This window comes from Falco naumanni, chromosome 6, assembly GCF_017639655.2.
Source record: "Falco naumanni isolate bFalNau1 chromosome 6, bFalNau1.pat, whole genome shotgun sequence".
In the NCBI taxonomy this organism is placed as follows: Eukaryota; Metazoa; Chordata; class Aves; order Falconiformes; family Falconidae; genus Falco; species Falco naumanni.
The window spans coordinates 89185069-89206406 of NC_054059.1; the positions used below are offsets into that span (position 1 = coordinate 89185069).

At 44.6% G+C, this 21338-nt stretch overlaps 1 protein-coding gene across 3 annotated transcripts in view; it reads left to right on the forward strand.

The window, feature by feature from the left end:
- SPRED2 (sprouty related EVH1 domain containing 2) overlaps positions 1–20949 on the forward strand; it is a 65641-nt gene extending 44692 nt beyond the window's left edge. For all 3 annotated transcript variants that reach the window (XM_040598213.1, XM_040598215.1, XM_040598214.1), the window contains 2 exons: positions 16892–17041; positions 17452–20949. In XM_040598213.1, the coding sequence (XP_040454147.1) occupies positions 16892–17041; positions 17452–18102 (801 nt within the window). In that variant the 3' untranslated portion in view covers positions 18103–20949. The remainder of the gene's footprint in view (positions 1–16891; positions 17042–17451) is intronic.
- The last annotated feature ends 389 nt before the right edge of the window (positions 20950–21338 follow it).

Here is a 21338-nt window from a genome sequence, read left to right on the forward strand (position 1 = left end):
CAATCTGTTTAACCACAGTGGTCCCAAACTTGACATTTCTTACGCTCCTCTGCAGGCGGCCAGCCCAGCTTTGTCCTGCACGGCAGCACTGATGTCTGCACCGGTGTAATGGTACCAGCTTTAAAACAGCCACCTTCCTTACATATATATATATAAGCACTGCCCCTGATTCGGCTGCTGGATGGTGATTGACACAGGGCTTTTATTTTATACTGTTCCTGATCCAGTTAGCTTCAGTACCACTTTGTGGGATGATGGCTCTGTGCATGTTTTTCGTGCGTGCGACTCGTACATCATTCATTTTGTTTATTCGTCAGCCAGCACGCAACCCTTCCGGGCATCCAGCAAGTTATTTTCATGGGGAAGAGAAGGTTTGCCCCAGAGGTAGAGCTCTCCCTCAGGCTATGATCTTGTGTGGCTTAATGGAGGATCGTTCTCTTGTACCAGAAGGTGGGGGGTTTTTTTTGGTTTTGAGTTTGAATTATCTGCAGCTGTGGTGCTGTAAGCATTTGCTTGGGAAACATCACTGGTACCAGTAGCCTTATCTCCTCCCATCACTGCAGTTTGCGGTGCCAAGACAAGAACCTGGGCAGCAGTACCTTGCCCCCATCCCTGCGGTGTATGCTGCACATCCGTGGTTCTGAAGCAGGGGTTATATCATTAAAAACAGGACTTTGCCATCTAATAATGTTCCTGTGGATTAGGCCTACAGCAACTAGCTGAATCGATACAAACCTCTGTTCTGAAGTTTATACCTGACAGGGCAGAAAGCAAAAGTATATAGAAATAACTGCCACCGACTTGACGGGGAAAATGCTTATTTCTAAAATGAAATCTCCATTTAGAAGTTTTAACAATATGTAGTTGTGTTTCTTTAATTCCAGATCCTCAGTAGGGCCCATAAATGTTTTCCATATGTTAGCAAATAAATTTCTCCGGTCTTGTACATTATAAATCGTCCTCTCAAGAGATGCAATCTGAGTAAGACTAGCCATCCGTTCTGTCTCCGTTGGGGGAAACATTGTCATTGCGATGGTCTGAGATTGTTCTGTTTGTCTTCATCCATCTAGCCTGCATCTTCAGCCTTCTTTAATTAACAGTCATCTCAGAAATAACCTTTAATAAGGACTGAATATATTCTGCAGTTCCTCAGCCACAGGATTTGCCATATAATCAAGCTTGTGCAAAATCTTTTCCTTAATCTACACTTCTACTTTCAATTACAGATAATAATCCCACTGACCATGAAGTGAAAAATGTGAATTCAGTCCAAGGAGAGAAAGGTCAATGTCTTCCAGAGTCTGCAGAGTGCCTGAAATGGTCTCTTTTAGCAAACCATCTGAAAAAGCAGAGGTGTTTGTTCCGAAACCTTATGACCAGCTCAGCTGAAATGCTGCTCATGTGTTTTTCGGATAAATCCACAGCCTTGTGCCTGCTTTAGCGCTGAAGAAAAGACACCCACTGGCAGGAGGAGCAACAGCTCCCATGTCGGCTCCGGTTTGTGAACCTAAAAATTACTGCAGTCCCCTTCTGGATTAACAGGGATATATAGGAGAAAACAAGAAAACTCAGCCATGCTAGTTTTGACGTGCATGTTGCGATCATAGGCATTTCATGTCGTCGATAATAATTTTTTTTTTAAATCCTTGTGTTGTTCAAAACGAGACTTGCAAAATTTTGCAGGTAGAGCAGGCGTGATCCAGAGGTGCATGGCTGGGCTACAGGGGGGCATTTAAAGATGCCTGCCCTCGATCCATTGCTTCTTTTGCTGACTTCTGGCTAAAAGCTTGCTTACCTTCGTTCCCCAACTACAAATGGGGAAAATGTTCTCCTGCTTCACTAAGGTGATGTGGATAGATCTTGCTGCCACCACTTTTCTTCTTGGGCTTCCCACAGAAGTCTTCAGACTTAGATTTTCACCACGAAGTTGCATGTTTGGAGCAATCCTGCGCCCCTCGTGCCTTTTTCTCGGCATGAACGTGAGCCCCTGTGCTCAGGGATGTTTGAGTTAGGAAGCTTGCATGTGGCATGGATGCTGCTGACAGGCATTTAAGGGACAGACGCAATTACCCATTCGCCACCGTAGCGGTGAGGATCGTGGCAGATGTTAATGTTACAGTTCTCATTGCAGCTCTTCTGGTTTCCTAATTAAAAAAACAGATTTCTCCCTGCTGTCTTTCCATGAAACCTTTTCCCTACTTTCATCTCCCATGTGGGCCTCAAGCGTGTTACAGCCCCGCTATTAAAATTTATAAGATTTATGTTAGTTAGATAAACACTAAATCTAATTTTTCTTGCTGGCTTGGTTGTTTCACGTTCAGATGGTTCTTTTAAAGAACGACTGTAGCTCTTTTTCTTTAAAGTAGACGTGTAGAAACCCAGTCCAATTACTTTGGAATATATTTGTAAGTTCTGTGTGATGCTGGAGCATTTCTCGTCCCGCCCCTCCATGGCAAACGATGTTGCTGAGAGGAGGGAAGCACTGAGTTGCAAGATTTATTTTTTTTCATGAGTTGCACTCGGGGATTGAGGAGCCGCAGGAGCCTGCAATTTCCTTTTTCTTAAGGCTAAGCTAGAGTAACAAAGGAAAAATGCCTTTTGGAGGAGCAGAGCTCTCTGTATGGGGGTGGTAGGTTGTCACCACGAGCACATCCACCTTGTTTGCTCGGTGAGGCTGAGGGAGGCGATGAGGGGATTGTCCCAGCAGTAGGGCTGGATGGCCATACCTATGTTATTCTTCCTGCTCAGCAGCCAGCTGTGCTGTGCATGTACAGCCAAAGGGTTCATTGTTGCTAGCCACATCCTCTGATGTCTGGATTTTGGGCTTGCATTGTAAACCACAGCTATTCTAATTCAGATTTTAAAAGGAAAAAAAAGTACTTGCCAAGAAGAGAGAAATTCACACGCAGAAACCAGCAGGCTCAAATCCCTCCTTCAAAAAACAAAACCACCAAAAACCAACCAAAAACCCATGCCTTTCAGCCTTTCCTGGCTTTGAGCAATGAACCGGACTAAGATTTATTCCTATTTTTTCATAATTGGGTCTCTCAAGTTGTATGTACGCGGTGCTCTGGGCATCCACACCCTACACTTGAACAGTCAGTGCAACGCCAGCTTAGCAATCGCTTGTCATGTCTGAACACGGCTTTCGCTCTTCACACTTCAGTGCCGTGAAATCTGCCTCGCTTTGTTCCAGCAGACTGACTTCCAGGGTAGTCCCGGCGTCTGAAGTCATTGGTTTAGCGGGAGTTTAATTGGTTTATTTTCTTCCTCCCATTAATACCGGGGTGCATCAGGGGAATTCTGCCTGCTTTTATGCCAGGGGTTGGGAGGCAGGAGAGATACCACTAAAACAGTGAAAAGGTCCTGAATGTGCAGCTATTTTAAGGCCAGCTTCTCTGTGTTCCTTCCCCCCGCCCCCTGCCTTTCTGCAGGTTAACTTTGCCTGCAACAAATTCGCGTTGCTCAATGGGAATGGATACCAGTGCTCAAAGAGATTTTTTTCAGTAGGGAAAGTCAAGTGGAAAGTTTTTCTCTGGCTTTCAGGGTGGTTTTTTGTTTTGTTTTTTTTTGTTACAGCGTTGTGTTTCTCCCTTTCCTTCAGGACCTCCTGTTTCTTTTAAGTGATGCTGGAAATTAACCCATTTATTTTCTTACTCTTTCTACCGGTACAAGCAAGCTATACTCAATAATAATTTACTATGATTGTCACCGAGACAGAGATATCGCTGCTGTCATATGGGATGGCAGCTGCTCTTTTCTTTAAGTCTTTCAAAACTGTAGGGGCAGTTAACGTCTTCTTCAGCCTATAGATTGTCCTTGCTTACTTGCAGCCTGTCATCCGGACAGAAGGAAATAGGAAAATTGCTGTGGTGCAGAGGTACGCAGAACATATAATCTGTTTATTCTTGTGTATATAACAGATTCGTGAGCTGTACTGAAGTGATAAGTGAGGGGAAACTGGTAGGGGAGAGAACCGTGGGGCAGATTTGAAGCTTTATTTGCTGTCGTTAGAAGGAACGAGGAGGAAGCAGAGGTCTTGCACAATTTATGTATTGCTTTATTGTATTTATCATATTTATTTTTTTTTGCTTTCGGGTCAACCTCTGGTGGGCAAAGCAAGGTTTTCTTGTTGCAGATAAGGAGTACGCAGTTTAACGCAACTCCCAAATGCACTGACCTTCAGTTGCTTTGGCACTGTTTCAGTTTAAAGCTTTCAAACAGTATAACACTTCCCCCCCACCCCCAAACCCAAACTATCAGTCTGGTTGTTTTACCACACACAGTCTTGAAACTCCCAGGTCCCCGGCAAGGACAGGATCAGCCAACTGGTATTGCAGCGCTTCCCAAAGGTCTGGCACTCGCAGCCACGCCGGCGGGGAGATGATGCGAACGCGGTCCGAAATCTGGTCAGTCACGGGCAGGCACTTTGTGGAGGAGGCAGAAAGGTGTTCGCTGGCACAAAACTAGACCCGTAAGAAAGGATGTGGATTTTTTTTTCCCCCTGACATGAGCAGCCCCAATTTCAGCAGCCCAAAAAATGAGCAGCGATTCTTTCTTGCAAATATCAGCCCTGCTGAGAGCTTGGGGCGTTTGGGGTGTCTGCGTGAAGACAAGGCGAGGGGCGTCTCTTATTCGGTAACAAATTATTAAGCAGAAAATACCGGTCTTGCTGTCAGATATTCCAAGTCTCGCTGTCGTATAGTTTTTATGGAGCTAATTATAGCAGCGACTTGGATGTGTTGAGCTACTTTGCTGAGGGTAGGCAATTTCTCTTGTCACAATTCTTCCTCTCAAGACCGTTTTTGCAGTGTATTTTCTGGCTCTGTACCATTCCCACATGCAAACACAGTTGGTCCTGCGCTGGGATTGGGATATATCCTGCAGGAAACTGAAATTTGATCTTCTGCTGTGATGGAAGTTTCCTTATAGCTATATCTTGCCAGAACTTGTAAATGTTGTAGTTTGTGCACCAGTTAAGTATGGGGTTTTGTTCAGTTTGCTCCAGCAGTTCAAAGAGATTTAGGTCAGGTTTTTTGTTTCTTTCTCTTTTTAACACCCACTTCCCCCTTTCCCTGTGCTTAAGTGATGATGTGGCATATTTTAGTGTGCTGATTCTTTCTGGTTTATACTCCATTTAATTATTTGTTATGTATAACCAGACGTGCATTCATTTAAGTAATCCTCAGATTACAGAAAGCTTGTTTCCTTGTAATATGCAGTCACCTGAGGCTTCGGCATGAGAAGGGTCACCAGCAAACCTGCCTGTAGAGTTCCTCGTCCAAGGGTGAATTGACTGGTGCATCCCTAGCTGCAGTTTCTCGCTGATGAATTTGTTACCCGAGTGCGTCGTAGCACCATTTCACACTTGCAATCAGCTAGCTGCATGCTTGTCTTTTGAAGAAATAATTTGCCTGTGTAGTAATGTAGTTAAACTGTGTGATGAGTTAAAGTGCGAAGCTGTTTATGAGCGTGTTCCCTTTTAATTCGTCTGGAGCTGAACGCTTTAGTGCATTTGTGTGCTTAAGGCACAAATGTGTCAGAAACAAAACGTAGCCAAGATGAAATTGCCCTTTCTTAACCTACAGTAAAATGCAGGGGGAAAAGATTTTTTTCTTTTTTTTATTCTTTTTTTTTAGAGGATTGTTTTTTAACCTGGATCGGCTTACTAGTTGGACTTCATGCATGGCCCTGCAGGCGATAGCAGCAGCCCAGATAAAGGGGGGATGCAGAGGGGTGAGCACCTACAAGCGGAGCCGGAATTGCTGGCTGCCAACAAAGCCATGGCAGGGACCCCTCGCTGAGGGTGGGCTTTGCTGTTCCTCCCCAGAAGAGCCACCGTGGCCCTTGCTTTTTCCCTTGCGTGGCTCCCATCCCCTGCCCTCAGCCAGGAGGAGCATTTGCAAGTACAGCTGGTCTTTCCCCTGTTTGCAGCGCAGCGGTTTTGCCTACCTCGGCTTGTCAACAGAGTTTTGTACTCTGGGTTTGTGGCCTTCTTGTTTTGGCCACGCTTTTTTGTTCAGCTGTGGTTCCCTGGGCATTTCTTCAGCATTATGTAAGGGGGACCAGATTTGAGGCAAGACGCCTGAGAAAAGCAAGTTATTTTCCAGCCAGCTCAGTTCCCCCCACCTTGCTTTTGCAGCACAGCCGTGCCAAGAGCGGAGCTGGTGTTGGGGAGCAGGAACAGGGTTGCAGGGGTTATTTTAGTGCTGTGTATGAAACCACAGCTGAGGGATGCAACTTGACTGATGCATCTTTTAGCCACAGCACCGCTGGGAGCCAGTGGAGCAAAGAGGGGCTCCGTCCGTCCCCCTTTTACCAGCACGGCTGACCCCGCACTGAGCCAGCCTGGGGAAGTGAACCAAAACCAAGCCCTATAAAAGAAAGTGAATACTTTTCCGGTGGTTTAGCTCCTCAAGCCAGCTCGTAGGGCTGGAGAAGCAGAAGTGCTGGCTCAAGGGAAACCGTAAGAGTGATCAGCTAAGCAGGCAGCAAAAAGCCTCCACCACCCCGCTGATGTTCATCGTGCCACCCGAAATTCATTGCATACCCCCTGGCCGTGGATAACACTGCCTTCTGCAAGGTGGCTTTGCGCAGGCTTCTGCTGTGCTTGTGCCAGTGGTACGGGTACGGCGGTTCGTGTACTCGTGGCTGAGCCGGGCTTAGTATTTATGGCATTTTCCTCCTTCATGTTGCTACCACAAAATTCAGCTTTCGATTGAGACAAGAAGGAGATGACAGGATAGCTGAGGCAATGTCAGTGGCATGGTGTTAGGGCCAAATGTTACACTTTTACCTTGAAAACACATAGTTGATATTACTGTAGCTTTCCATTAGGTTCCTTCTTTAATCTGGATTATGCGGTTAGCCCTTGCAGTGTATAGTCCTTTCTTTTGGCCACGGGGTGCTTGAAAGTTTCACGAAGGCAGAAAATGGCCTTTTCCATTCTTGTGATATGCAACCCAAGGAAGCTGCTTTCAGCGAGCAGCTATATGTGTACGCTGCAGGCTCTGCAGCTGCTGCATTCGTCCCGGAGTGCTCACATGAGAGGGCACCAGGGATGCTGCATTTGGGGTGTCTCGCTCAGTCCTGGATGCCACCTCCGAAGGTGACGGGCAGAGCAGATGCCATGCAGAGTGTAAACGCTGTTGGAAAGAGGCAGCCTTGGACAGGGGACATGGCAATGATTGAGCACTTCCCATACCATGGCAGAATGAATTAGGGAATCGACAGCCAGCACGTAACCCAGCAGGGCTGGTGGGGCCGGAGGGATGCAGCTCTGGAGCAGCAAGCAGGCACAGCCACGCTCAGCCCTGGCATCCCAGCCTCTCCCTGTACTTTAGAGGCAGGGGAAAGCATTTGGCTCCTGGTGCTGAGCTGGAGCATCTTTCTTGGCGGTGGTGGGAAGGGGGCTGAGTTGGAACCACGGGGCAAATGACTATGTTGCCCTGCCCTTCATGAGGGAGCCTGTAATTTCCACGTGCTGTTTAAGCGCTTGCAAGTCTGTTTAGAATCTGTTGTCTCATATAACAGGTAGAAAAGAAATGGGGGGGGGGGGGGGGAAATCCATAATAAAACAGAGTTCAGGCCACTTGAAGTGTACACCCGAGTTTTGATAGTCTAACCATAATTTGTTTGCATCCACTCAAATGTGTTGTTTCGTTTGGGGTTTCTTTTTTTGGAGAGTTTGGAAAGGAAAAGGAAGAGTTTGGTAAAGCTAAACAATGAAACGTACTTTTACATGAAGCTTCAAGAATAATTTTCCTTTAAAGTGGCAGGCTCCCACTTTCAGCCCTTTAATAAGAAAAAGAAAAAAAAAACCGAAAATCTCACCACACAACCTTCTGACTGACAAAATACTGCAGGATGGTGTTCCCTCTGCCCCGAGGCACGTGCTTGGTGGTGACTGAGGATGAACAACAGAATACAAGAGTCCAGGGAGCTCAAAATGGACCTCTGCCCGGTACAGAAATGCGTTATAAACAACTGCATCTAAATAGTCCTGTTTCCTTCCCTCACCTGCCTAATGTGTTTTGCCAAGGGTCTGCTCGCCCTGTATCTTGTAAATTTTTTATGAAAATTAAATCAGAAGCAATTATAGGAAGCAGTTCATCTGTCTCTGGTTGTGTCTGCAAAAGGCGAAGGAAAGGCAGAAGTAAAAAGTACCATTGCATTTTTAAGCGGAGCCTGACATATTTGCAGTGCATGTGAAGAGGGTATTTTAAAAGTTTGCATCAGCTGTTGGATTCTATTTTGGTGGTGAATTCCAGCTAAAATAACGTGGATGCTCATAACTGTGTGAATAAATGACCCCTAACTGGCTTCTTAAAATACCATATCAGTCTGCTGTGGGAAGTTTGCATTTAACTGGGTTTTTATCCCCTCTGTTTGTAACCTGGTATATCATAGAGGAGGAGCGTGCTGCTGAATTTAAAGGCTGAAGTGTTGGATTTGTACATAGCAAAGACAGACGTGATGGATTAGGTGCACCAGTTCTTTTAGTTTAGCTAATCTAACTTTCATTAGTATTTTTTTTCCCCCTCAATCTTATTTTCTTCCTCCTGCCTTGGAAATTTTCTGTGTAGAAGAGTTGAGATTCAGTGGTGAGTTATGTGGAGCCATCTGTTCCCGGCTGTGCTCAGCGGCAGCACAGCCATCCCCTGTGCACGTCCAGTGTTTAACACCCCCTGGCTGAGCTTCACTCCTTTACCTCCTAGCATCCTTGCCCGTCTTCTAAAAGTTCTTCGGCAGCATTGGATGTGCTGAGTTCCCTGTTAGCACCTTAAAATTAGGAGCTGGCACTTTCCAAATTAATTGCAGCTATGCTGATGGCAAGCAGGTCAAAGATGGATGACTTTAAAGAGGAGCTGGCACCCACCTCCCTCTCCAGACCACCTGTCTGTGCCCCCTGCTTTGCCTGGAGACCCTCCTGTGCCATCAGGGCACAAACCTCTGCAGGTGGTCAGCTGGGGTCAGGGAGCTGAGACCGAAAATGGTTTTTTGGGCTGTGTTCCTGTGGTTTTCCACCCAAGCATGAACACGGAGCAGGTGATGAGAGTGGTGGGAGGGAGAAGCAGGGACCGTCACCTCCTCACAGCGGTACTGACCTCAGTGCCCATCTCTCCTGGCCTTAGCAGAGGACAGCTGGGGTAATGTGGCTAATATGACCTGTTAGAAGAGGGAGACTTCGCTACTAACACAAATACTGGGCAGCTGATCATGCCGTCTGTGCTGCAGTCCGCATCAAGATGTCATTTCCAAGGCATAAACAGATTAACGGAGCCCTTTATGCAGACAGGAGAAGCCTGCCTCTGGCCCTAGATGGTTTTAAGCAATTGGTTGGTTTAAACAGTTCCCGAGCTTAGGTACAAAGATCCTGCTGAAGTGATGTAGCTCATCTCAACATGGAGAAATCCTGTCAGGCCACAGCAAGGAGTTGTTACAGGAATGAAGAAGGATATGTAGGAGTCCTGGTAAGGAGAGTCTCTCCAGATGGACAAGGACACGAGCGCCTCGTGGGTGGGCAGAGCCATCCCACTCTTGCCACTGTGCCATGGGATTGCCTGGGGAGCAGCCCCCCTGGGAACTGGGACTTTTTTTCCCCCTTCCAACATTCTGGGTTTCCATTCTAAGTATCTGATGCAAAGACTTTTTCTTCCATTGAAGCAGTGCGCTAGCCCAGTGGTGTAGTAAGGACAAGGCGAGGGGTATCATATGGGAAGGAAATGTTTTGTGGAACCACTCACAGCCTCTGGTCGTGGGCCGAGCCTGAGCAAAATGGGGTACTGTTTTACTTCAGTCCTCCTCTGGCTTTTGCGGGCGTTTCTCTGGGCATCTGTTCAAATGCCAGCTTTTGCAGTGATGTGTCTGACTCCTTGTATTACCAACCAGTAGTGAAACAGGAAAATGTCACGGAGGTTTCCCCCTTACCACATCTGAGTATTTGCTGTATCACTTAACCGTGTCTGATTCTCATATATTCTTTTACTCCTTGAAGCGAGCCGTTAGGCCACATCTGTGCTCCATGCAGAACTGAGTGATGATGCCAGAATTGGGCTTAGCGTTAGCTTAACGGAGATGATCTTGTGCACTGAATCCTTGTAAACGTTCCTGAAGCTTTGCTGACTTCAGACGGCACAGCCACTGGCACTAAGAGCTATAACCACAAAACTCAAAAATAAAAACAGAAAAGGTAGCAGTAAAACTAGCTAGCTTTCTGCGCTTCAGGTTGGTATTTGTGTGAGTGGTGACTAGGAAACAGTCCAGACATTTGAGAAGTCATAGTCCTGTGCTGGTTTTAGAAAAATCTTGAATCCATGCTTATTGTAATGGTTGTGTACAGCCAGTTTGTCTCTGAACTGTACGGGAATATGATCTAACATGAAGCTTTTCCTTCAGACTCTTTGCTAGGCAATAGAACTAGATTCCAGCGGTCCTCAGTGGATGAGAGTGTCAAAACGTTTCAAAACTGTATGGGAGCAATTTTCTTCAATACAATTTCTGTCTTGTCTTCAGTGATAGGAAACAAACAGAAATTTGACAAAAGCATTTTCTTCTGTGGCTTTATCTTGCCGTGACAAATTAAAAGCTTCTGCTCAGGAGACAGGAGTCTCAAAAGATTTTTCACACTGAACCTTTTTCTTAAGACTTGGATTATCTAAGCCCCCTTTGAAGTGGGCTGCTCTGAGAATACGGGGCACGCTTAGAGGTGGATGGAAAATGTCAACTCTTTCCTTCTCTAATTTCCTTAATAGGGAGAAGGAGGTGTTTTGAGACACAAATTTAGGATTTTTGCTGTTCCCCTCTCTGTGAAATTAAAACATGCTATGTCTCTTTAGGCTTAAATAAATAAATAATTAAAAAAAAAGCGGGAGGAGAAAGGAAGGACTTGTTCTGGCAAGATTAAGCTGAGGGAGTTCTGGGAAACTATATTTTATCTTAATTTCTTTGGAAAGGTGGAAGTTTCTTCACCATGCATCCGAAATAACTCTCAGACTTCCTTTTTGTAAACTTCATAAACAGCAGAGGCTCTGCAGATAAACTTATGATTAGCTCTTAGCTCAGTATTGCTCGCTTACTGTACCATTTCGCCGACTTTATCATCTTTCCTTTCCGTATTGATAGCACAGCTGTGTTTTCCCCTAGTCCAGCGAATGAAAAGGGCCAAGCAAAGAAGAGCTAGCTGGCTTGTGCCGGGACTCCCAAGGGATTGCACCTGGGCAGAGCGCACAAACAAAGGGCTCCGGCTGCTGCAGGGAGTCACCACATGGGTCTTGGCTGGAGGTGGGTGGGCTGCAGCCTGGGCGAGGATGCAGTTTGCTGGCTGTCATCTTTCCGGGGTCATCCTCAAGCTGTGAATTGGGGAGGGAGCTGGATTTCTTGTCCTGGGGACGGTGGGGATGTCTTTTCAGATGACAAGATAGCAATGGGCTTCTCTTTAACATGTCCAGGCTTCCCAATGTGAACACAGGAGGCACTCCAAGGAGCTTTGGCAGCTGCAGGAGGCTGCCTTGGTGAAGATGAGACTTGAGCCCCCACCAAGTTTTGCATTTCCATTCTGCACGTTGCCAGTCCCCCTCAGATATGGGTGCTGCAGTGAGTGGGCTCGCACGGCAGTGGGAGACGAGCAAAGCAGAGCGTGGCATGTCAGCTTGTAGAGGGCTTGTGCTTTGCAAAGGCCAGGCTGGCGCAGGTTTTCGACTCCTTTAGGTCCATGACTTGCAAAACTGCTTGTTGAACATCATGACACTTCTGTTGCCCCTGGTCCTGTCCACCTCATGTAACCATTAATATCCTAGAGGGAGAAAAAAAAAAAAAACATCTCGCCTTGCTTGACGCACAATTATTTTTGACAGCAAACTTGTGCATGCTTTAGCTGGCGGAGAGCACTTCTGGAAGTTAAATTGACAGAGCTCCGTAATTTCCCTCTGGCAACCAATTTCTGACAAGCTGCCACAGATTGTATTGCTTCATAATTTTGAGATGAATCTTTCTTCTTTTTTGTAGTCACCCTTGGGTGTTGCATCACATGGGGTGAACCTATTCTGTAAAGCCATTAGAGGCAAGGTGATCAGTACAGTTCAGGCTTCTTTTTCTCATCATTTTTTATGATAGATGCTTATCTCAGAGTTTTACTTAGGCATCTGATTAGCCAGCTGTCCTTGTGTAACAAATCCATTTCAATGAGAAGTAAACTGCAGTAAATGATTAACACAATCTTCTTTAATAATGGCTAGGGTTTTTTAATTTAGTGAGCCACTTCTGAGAGTCTGAGGGGGAAACAGGGACACTTTTTGATCACAGTGCAATCATTTGCATGTAGAATCCCGGTGGTGTTTCTCAGAGCAGCCATATCAGGCATGCAGTACGTGTGCTCACTCGGATATGTACAGCTCACTTGCAAAAGGAAATATTTTGCACGGGTTTTATAAAATTACTATTACGGTCATGATTAATGATTTTGTTATCCGAGCAGTGAAACCACAAGACTTCGCGACCGCCATAGCAATCGCAAAGCTTTAGTATGTGCGGCACAGATTTCTCTAATTGAGCATTTGAGGGCATGTTGAAACAGAGTTTCTTACCAGGCTCCCTGTTCCAACAACTTTAGTTTTGGGTTCATTTCTCTTATGTGGCTACTGGGCATGTTTTCAATAGTTTCCCCTCAAAAACAAATACTGGAGCTGGATTGGTTTCAAGAGGCTTTAGAAGAAGTCAGTGTTTCTCTGGTAGACCAGTGGCTCACTGGTTCGTGACATCTTTTCCCATCGGTGAAATAGCCTGGCTCTGAAGACTGTGCCCTTTCTAGATGTATTCCTGTAGGTGAGTGTCTTGTATTTATGTGACCTGCAGCAAACTTCTCGTATCTTCCCCATTCACCATCCTCCCCAGAATTTTTCCTGCCATGCTGGTGGTAGAAAATCCCAGCCAAGACCCAGTCTCATCCTGGGCAGACAGAAGTTGTTCCCTGCTTCCATCTCTGACAAAGTTTTGCCATCATTTTTTTGTAGTGGCACTTGCCTGAATATGAGGGTGCCTTTTCTTTGAGAACGTGCCTGATTTTCACCAGTCACCAAATCCAAGTTCAGTCCCAGTGGAGCAGTACTGAGAGAACAGTATGCTTTTGAAGGTCTGAGCATCATCATACCTTTGATCCTCAGTCACTTATTTTCTTCTGAGGATTTCTGAATGGCGTCTTGAACCACGTTTTAACTATGGGGTCTGTCAGAAGCACCTCCTTCTGTGAGACCTTTATCAGAGCCTGTTCCAGTGAATGCCTCGCAGGCTTCTATTCTGAAGTTACTAGAAGAATAATCTCTTCCTTACTCACGTTCCCATAGGACTTGTGATTCAGTAGGCTTCCCCTTCCCATCTTCGTGGTCCCTTCCATTACCTCTTTTCCAGGCTGGAGAGACCCAGGCTTTTAGGGAGGCGTTGTGAAGCCATCCCGTGTCCTCGGTTGGCCTGACCATGGCAGAAGTGGTGGAAATACCCTTACTGACACAGGGTGGAGGGTGGGCCAGAACTATGGACAGACTGGGGAAGCACAGCACATACATGCAGTGTCTTGATGATCACCTTTGTTGCTGCTTCTTTGGGTTTTTTTTAATCTGTTGCTGAGCCACCAAGCCGACACTGTCACAGGGCTGTCTGATTTCATCCCAAGAACTCTTCCCCGGACCGCAACAGCTGGCTCAGAGTGTATCATTGTATGTGTCAGATCAAGGTGTTTCCATCACTTTGCATTTTAGGGGTATTTATTCTATTTTTTTTTAACATTCAGTCTTTTGGCATTATGAGATTTTTAAGCAAGTTTTCAGGGTCGGCTTTCATTTTTATGCCCTTGAATGCCTTAAGTTTCATCAGAAAACTGTGTCATCTTGTTGTTCGCATCTCTCTTCACATCACTGATGAGTATGCGCACCAGCACGGGTGAGGAGCCTGTGGGGTTCATTGGTGACTTTCTGCTTGGGAGGAGGCAGGTATTTTCTACCTTTTTTTCCCCGGTCTTCATTCATCCCTATGTGTCGAGAGCCTTCTCTCTTTTCTCCTACAGAAGTTCGAAGCTTCAGTGAGGGACCTTGTCGGAAAGTAACAGTGCTTATGCCAGCCGATGGTCAGCAAGGTAACCCTGCAGACACTGTCAACCAGCTGCCTTTAGTGTCACCAACCAGGAGGCAACGTGAATTTTTTTTACGGACAAGCGAGCAGAGACCTAGTCTCGGATAGCTTGGTTTCTCCCTTTCTGGCACTTAGAGTAGGTGTTTGTGTTGGCAAAGTGCCCCTCTAATCTGAGGACATTGAACATGGAATTGCAGCAGTTTTTTAATAAGGTGAAAGCAGAGGCCAGAGCCACAGCCTCTGTGGTATGCTGCAAACAGGTTTTGTAGCCATGTCAACACATGTGGAGGAGAGGCTCGGTTTCCCTGCTGGGTCTGAAGGAGAATTAAGGTGTGAAGGAAAGCAAGGGTAGATAAGAATCGGGCAAGATAAAAATCACTACAGCCTCTTTTCCAATTGCCTATTGCAGAAATACTGCCCTCCCTGAGAGGCAGGCAGCAAATAGCATGCTGCTTGCAGGGCTGGTTATAGCTCCCAGCTGCCCCACTGAGATTATCTAGCAATTATATCCTGTTTGGGATTTTTATTTTCATCTAGGAGGGTGAGGGGGTTGCAGGCCAGTATGTGCAACCTCCGCCAGTTGGGTAATTTTCCCAGGCATCGTTATTTCAGCCATGAGCACCCACAATGTTTTTGGGGCATATCGATGAAAGGCTTATCCCAGCAGGGCTTGGCTGTGGTTCCAGTGAAGGTGAAGGGTCCCGCTGGCTGGCACAGCACCGTGTTAAGGCTCTGCCTCCTTTTTGGTTCATGCCAGTCAAAGTTTAACTTTGAGAGCACGCTGCAGGCTGAGGCTGTGGCTGCCCGGGCTATGGGGCGTGTGCCTTACTGTTATTGTTCTGAGAAGCTTAGATTACAGCTCAGCATCTGAGTCTGCACCACACACAGCGCTGCAGAAAGGTGCTCATATGAAGTGGCTGTTGTAACTAAATCCTAACTTTTCTCGGGTTTTCCAAACAGGTTGGAAGCTTAATGTTACTATGAAGTACTTGGTTGTAGAAGCTGCTCATTTTCTTTTCAAACATCCCCAAAATGTGCTAGATACTGTAGGACCTAAAGGCGCAAGAATTAGCGTTGAAGGGTTTAAACCCCAGGTTTGAAATGCCTTTGTTTAATAAGTTATGAAGACTGGGCTGATGAAACCACTTTTTAAAAAAAGAGCCTGAATATCAATGCAGTTACATTGTAGGGGTGGTTAACTGTCTTAAGAGTTGTTCTGTTTCTACGTACTTGTTTAAAACAAAACAAAGACATGCATGGAAAGTCTGTCCCTAATGGGTGGGTCAACCATTCAAAACTCATCCTGCTTGTTGTACCCCTGAGATAACCCAGCCTGGCTTTACATCACACTGCAAACAGATCGGTATATTTGCTTTCACCAAAGTAAGCTGGGAGTTCAGTGCTTTTAAGTGCTATACTGGCTAAAGAGGATCAACATGTATTTTTTGTTCTAATGCTTTAAGATGTTCTCACCTTTGGACAGAGTCTTGCAGAGCATTGTTTTCAGAATAAACAAATATCCACAATGAGCGTTCTTGTATTCTTGGAGTAGAAGATACGTCTAGTACCATTCATGGGAAAATAATATTTAGAGAGTGCATTCTTGACAAGGAGAGAAGGTTTTTCAGGTAAAACCAGTCTTCTCCCGCTACTGATACAACTTTTCTCTGCTGTTGCAGTTGTGTCTCTAACTGTCATGGCAAATGGAAACGTCTCCCTTGGCCTCACCGTAGCTGCAGCACAGCTTGTTAGTTGGAAGAGAATAGAGATTTTTCTTAATACAAAGCACCAATATTTTACACACGTGCAGTGTTACAGCTTTTCTGATCATTGTGCATGGAGGCTTCTTTTCCTGCTCCTGATCTGTTAGCGTATTAACAGCTGCCCTCTGATATTCATGTTAATATGAAAAAGTCCAAGCAATCTGTGAAATGAATTAATGGGCAAAATCCTGAACGACTGGATAGCGTATGGAACCTATTGAAACAAGGAAAGGCTAGAGAGAGGGGATAGCTAAGACTGGTACCCCCCCACCATGTATTTCTCCAGGAGAAATTTTTTAAGAAGATTTATTAAGAAGATGCAGGTATTAGCAATAGCATGTTACTGTGTGATATTTCACCTTTCATGATCGTTGTTGTGTAATGATGTAGCTAACCTAAAAAAAGTACTCGCTGTGAGCCAGGAATGTACAACAACACAAGTAACATTTGTTGCATATTAGAGATTAGTGGCAAAATGAGAAGAACATGCCCTGAAGGTTTTAAAAAATAGTCTGTGATGAACTGGAATTTGGTGACTGGAGAAGAATGTTTAAAGGAGTTTTTGGCTTAATGGGATGCCTGGAGGTTAACAGAATTGCCAGGATTTTTTGTAGCCTGGGCACACAGATGCTCCGTCCAAGTCTGCCCGCAGGACTGACATGATTGCATCGTTTGATGGAGTTTGCTCTTCATAGGTAGCTTCTAGCGTGAGCACTAATCACCCCGCAATGCCCAGTATAACAAATAACACGCCATGTGAACATGAGTGGTGTTGGTGGATATGTCATGGGTAGGCTATGACATTATTTTTCCACATGTGTGGTGACAGCTTTTATGGCCTGGCAACAGGTCTGCCTCTTTCAAGTATTCTGTGTGAAACTTTACAAAGGTGCCAATGTTGCAGGTGTGTGCGAAGTCAGTGAGTGGCAAAACCTCTTTTTTAATACTGCATGCCATAACAGCTGAATGTTTGACAATTTGCCCTCCTTCCTTTCCATTTAAAACAGAATGCTACAGATAGCTCCTCTAACTCCTCTCAAAAAAGGGAACAGCCTGTGCGAACTTTGGCTTCTCCTGCATCCTGCGAACATCGAAGAATTTGCACTCGTGGACACCTTCACGACCATTATAGCTCTGACCACTACCATCTAGAACAAGTAAGGTTTCTTCCCAGTGTTGCCACCTAAACGGCTGTGTCTGCCATAGCTGACTGGTGGTTGGTTTTCCCCTCACATCTCTGGAAGACACCCCCTTCCTTTCTCTCCCTTTCCTTCTCAGTTACCTTTAAATGGCTTTCAATTATTTTTTTTAAAAAAAGCTTATACTGTGATTTAATGTTATGTTGTACCACCTGTGCACGGACCATCGTAGGTCTGTGACAGCTGTACCCATTCCTGAGCCGAAGGCTGAAACTCTGTGATGGGTCGTGGTAAAGGGCGTACAAAGAAGGAAAACTAAAATTATTAAATAACTGTTTTTTTCTCTAAGCAAAGAGACAGTGATTGCTGATAGCAAAATGAGCTTACTTATCTTTTCTCCCTCTTCATCTCCATCCCTGCTTCCACAGTCAGTACCGCGATCCTATCGGCATGTCAACTTTCCAGATGATGATGAGGAGATAGTGCGCATCAACCCTCGGGAAAAGATTTGGATGACTGGATACGAGGACTATCGCCATGCCCCAGCACGAGGAAAGAACTTTGATCCTGATGACACGGACTCCTACGTACGTTTTGCCAAAAGCGAGGCCTCAAAACACGAATACACTTATCCTTACGTAGACAACTCGGACTTTGACCTGGGTGAAGATATCAAAGGTGCTGTGATAAAGACTCAACCTGTCAAATTCAAGCCCAGGCGGAAGGAAGATGGTGAGAGGTCGCGGTGTGTGTACTGCAGGGACATGTTCAACCATGAGGAGAATAAACGGGGTCAATGCCAGGATGCTCCAGACCGCGTCAAGACTTGCATCCGTCGAGTGAGCTGTATGTGGTGTGCAGACACTATGCTCTATCACTGTATGTCTGATTCAGAAGGAGACTATATAGATCCTTGCTCGTGCGAAACCAGTGATGAAATGTTTTGCCTCCGGTGGATGGCCCTTATCGCCTTGTCTTTCATTGCTCCATGTATGTGCTGTTACTTGCCGCTTCGGGCTTGTTACCACTGTGGGGTCATGTGCAGGTGCTGTGGTGGAAAACACAAAGCTGCTGGATGACTACAGATGTATTCGAAGTGTTACGTTTTTCCTGTAGTTCAAGGAACACGTTGGTTTTGGAGCACTGAGATCACTCATTTTGATGCAGCCACTGTGCCCAGCAGCATCCAGAAACCACCAGTTTGGATCATCTTACATTTGGTCGTCAGGGGCTCACACTGCATTGATTTGCTCATCAAGTGTTCTAACTAACTAACCTACAGCATAGACTTTTGTATTATTAATCTGTAATCAAAACAGACTGTCTTGTACATTTTTTTTTAATTTTTTTTTTTTCAGTTAAAATGAGTTTGAGGAAAGAACTGCTTTAAATGGTGGTGGATTGTAGAACATCTCCAGGTTGTGTCCGTCTTGCCTCCGCTTGTGCGGTACCATCAGCGTGTTAGCAAGCTTTGGCGTTTATAGAAACGGGGTGGTGTAGTGAATGAAATCTCACTTGGAAGATACTTGCCATCAAGTTATTGTGTGTGTATAGAAGGTGTGCTAGTAACAAACTTGTACCACAACACAGTATTTCTGTCACTGGTTTTCTTTGGGGTTTTTGTTCTGTTTTCCAAAGCCAAAATAGCCATCTAAACTGCAGTTTCTCTTCTAGAGTCCATCGTCATTTCCTTCAGCAAACATCTGAAATTATTTCTCTGTTCGTAAAGCTCTGTGAACAGAAAGCAAGGCTCAGTTACCATAGTCACATAACCATTGAGAATCTGGTAGTTCTCCTTACCTGTAATCATTTCAGACCACTACTTGAAAGGGAAACTTAAATTTTAGGGTTTTCTTTTTTCCCTAAATAACATTGGAAAAATAAAACTGTGTTTTCAGAGTTCTGCCCAAAAGAAAGGGAACTTTTTCATTAGCCAGCCATGTAATGATCTGTGAATAAAACACTAAGGTTCCAGATGAGGAAAATTGTTGTTATGCAAAGAATTACTACCAATGCAACGTCAAAAGCACTATTGTGGGGAAATGCTGCATTAAGTGGTGGATTATATGGAAAATTGTATTTGTTTGTTTGTTTTCTGTATAATACATGAGCATGAGAACATACGCATCCACAGTAGAAACTACATTTAGCAATCTAGACAGGTTTTTAAAAGCAAAAGCCAGGATGATAACCACCACTTCCATTTTTTGACCTGCGGTCCCAATCCTCCAGATGCTTACACATGTCTCGATGTATCGCGCATGCAGCCAGCGTTCCTGTGAGTCTGTGCGTAGGATTAAGCATGTGAGTCTTTGCAGGAGCCAGACCGAAGTGTCTCCCTGGCTTTCCCCTCCCCAGTTCACCACCCAGATTTATCAAGTGGATGCATAAGGTGCATACAGCAGGATAAGATTACTTTAATTTTTTTTTTATTTTTTTTTAATGTCATGTTGTCTTGTGTACAAGGCTTGTAATTAGCTTGGAAAAAGAGTATTTTTCTAATATATTACAAGGAATAGCCAAATAATTTTTATTAAAAAAAAAAAAAAAAAAGATTTAGCGCAGTGAGCTCTAACTAGCATAGTACAATCTGAATACTTTGAGGCAGCTAGGGATTGGCTTGTCAAAGCTGGCACTGCTGTTCCTGCCATAATTTCTTTCTGCAGTAAATTGCCAGTGGGCGCATGTCCTTTCCCTCCCTCTATTGCACATTGACATCAGTCTTAAAAGAGAGGATTTTTTTTTTTTAAACTATTAATTTGCCAAATAAATGTAAAAGGAACGCTTGCCATTCTTTCTTGGTGGAATGTCCCAACGGTTCCTCTGAGAGTTAATCACAGCTTTTTTAGTCAACCATGAATTAAGTATGCAATGTGCTTATACACTATAGAGTTCGGTAGGCTTAATTTGTAGCAGTTGCTGGGGATTTTTTCAGTTGGGAAAAAAAAATGAATGATAGTGGAAAAGGGATGGAGTGTTACACTCTGGGTGATATGTCTGGGTTTGCTGAATGAAATATAAATATTTTGTGCCTAATAGCAGTTGACAAATCTCTCAATGGTGTCTACTAAACATCAAGCCAGCCTCGGGAAAAAAAAAGAGAATTAATGGAACAACCTTTTCCTTTTATTTCTGTTCTCAAAGTTGTTTCATGTAAACAAACGTCTGTAAGATCATCTCTCTATAAAGCACAACACTACAAAAAGATCTTACAGCTTTTTGTCCGGTCTTGAAGTGCCCCTATTTATTTAAGCAAAGTAGACATACTCCAAGCCTTTCTGTATGTCTGGAACTAAAAATTAAAAAAAAAAAAAAATCCCTCTTTTTATTTTTTTTTTCTTCCCCTCCTCCTTCCTCCTTCTTCTCTTGGGTTTTTGTAATACTTGTAGATTTTGCTGCGTGTGTTATTTGGTTTGTGAAGGCAGTGGTGTAAGGGCACAATGATAGAAATGGGTGTTTTTTTGTAAATATTTCTCCTTAATTTCCACACTGCTGCTGAACAGTGTGTAGCGTTCTCCCAGTCAGCTTTGCAATACTGACATCAATCATTTGAGAGAAATTATTCAGATTTTATTTTTGTATCTGTGGTAACAAAACATTAACCAAAATTTTTTTTTTCTATTGTGGAAAGGGTTTTTTTGTGTTGGGTTTTTTTTTTGTTGTTTTTTTCCAAGCTATTGCTCACGTTAACAAATTAAAGTGCCTGAAGCCTCATCATTATTGTATCTATATACTAAAAGTTAAAACCCTGTTGTATTGATTTTTATAAGCCTTTTTACCTCTGTGTAAAAAAAAAATATATATACAAGTGTATGATGTACATTTTAGTTCTTAACTTCTTTTTTTATTGTTTCTAATATGTACGATCAGTGTAGCTATTGCTTTAAAATGTACCATGTAAATATAAATACATCATATCAAAATGATGCCGTTTATTGTCAAAATGATGCTATTTATTGTTATTTAGCTGGCTGGAAAACGAGGAGGAAAGAAAAGGGGGGTGTCCCCACAGCCACTTCCCCAGAACCTCGCCGTTTCTGAGGAAAATTATTGATTTATTTCACATTTTTGGGTGGCACACACTGCCAGCCTTGGGGATAGTCTGTTCTCGCCCAAACACAGTGGGGACCAGGGGGCAGGCGGCGTTTTTTCCAAGTATCTTTTAAGTGGTTTTCAGACATTTCGCACATTTGGGGGGGCCTGGCCTGGTGTTGCTGCACCTCAGGAGGCCCCGGCGGCCATGACAGGGCCAGGGCTCCCTCCTGCTTTCCCCTCTCTTCTCCCCAGGCCCTCAACCCCTGCGCTGCTTTAGGGT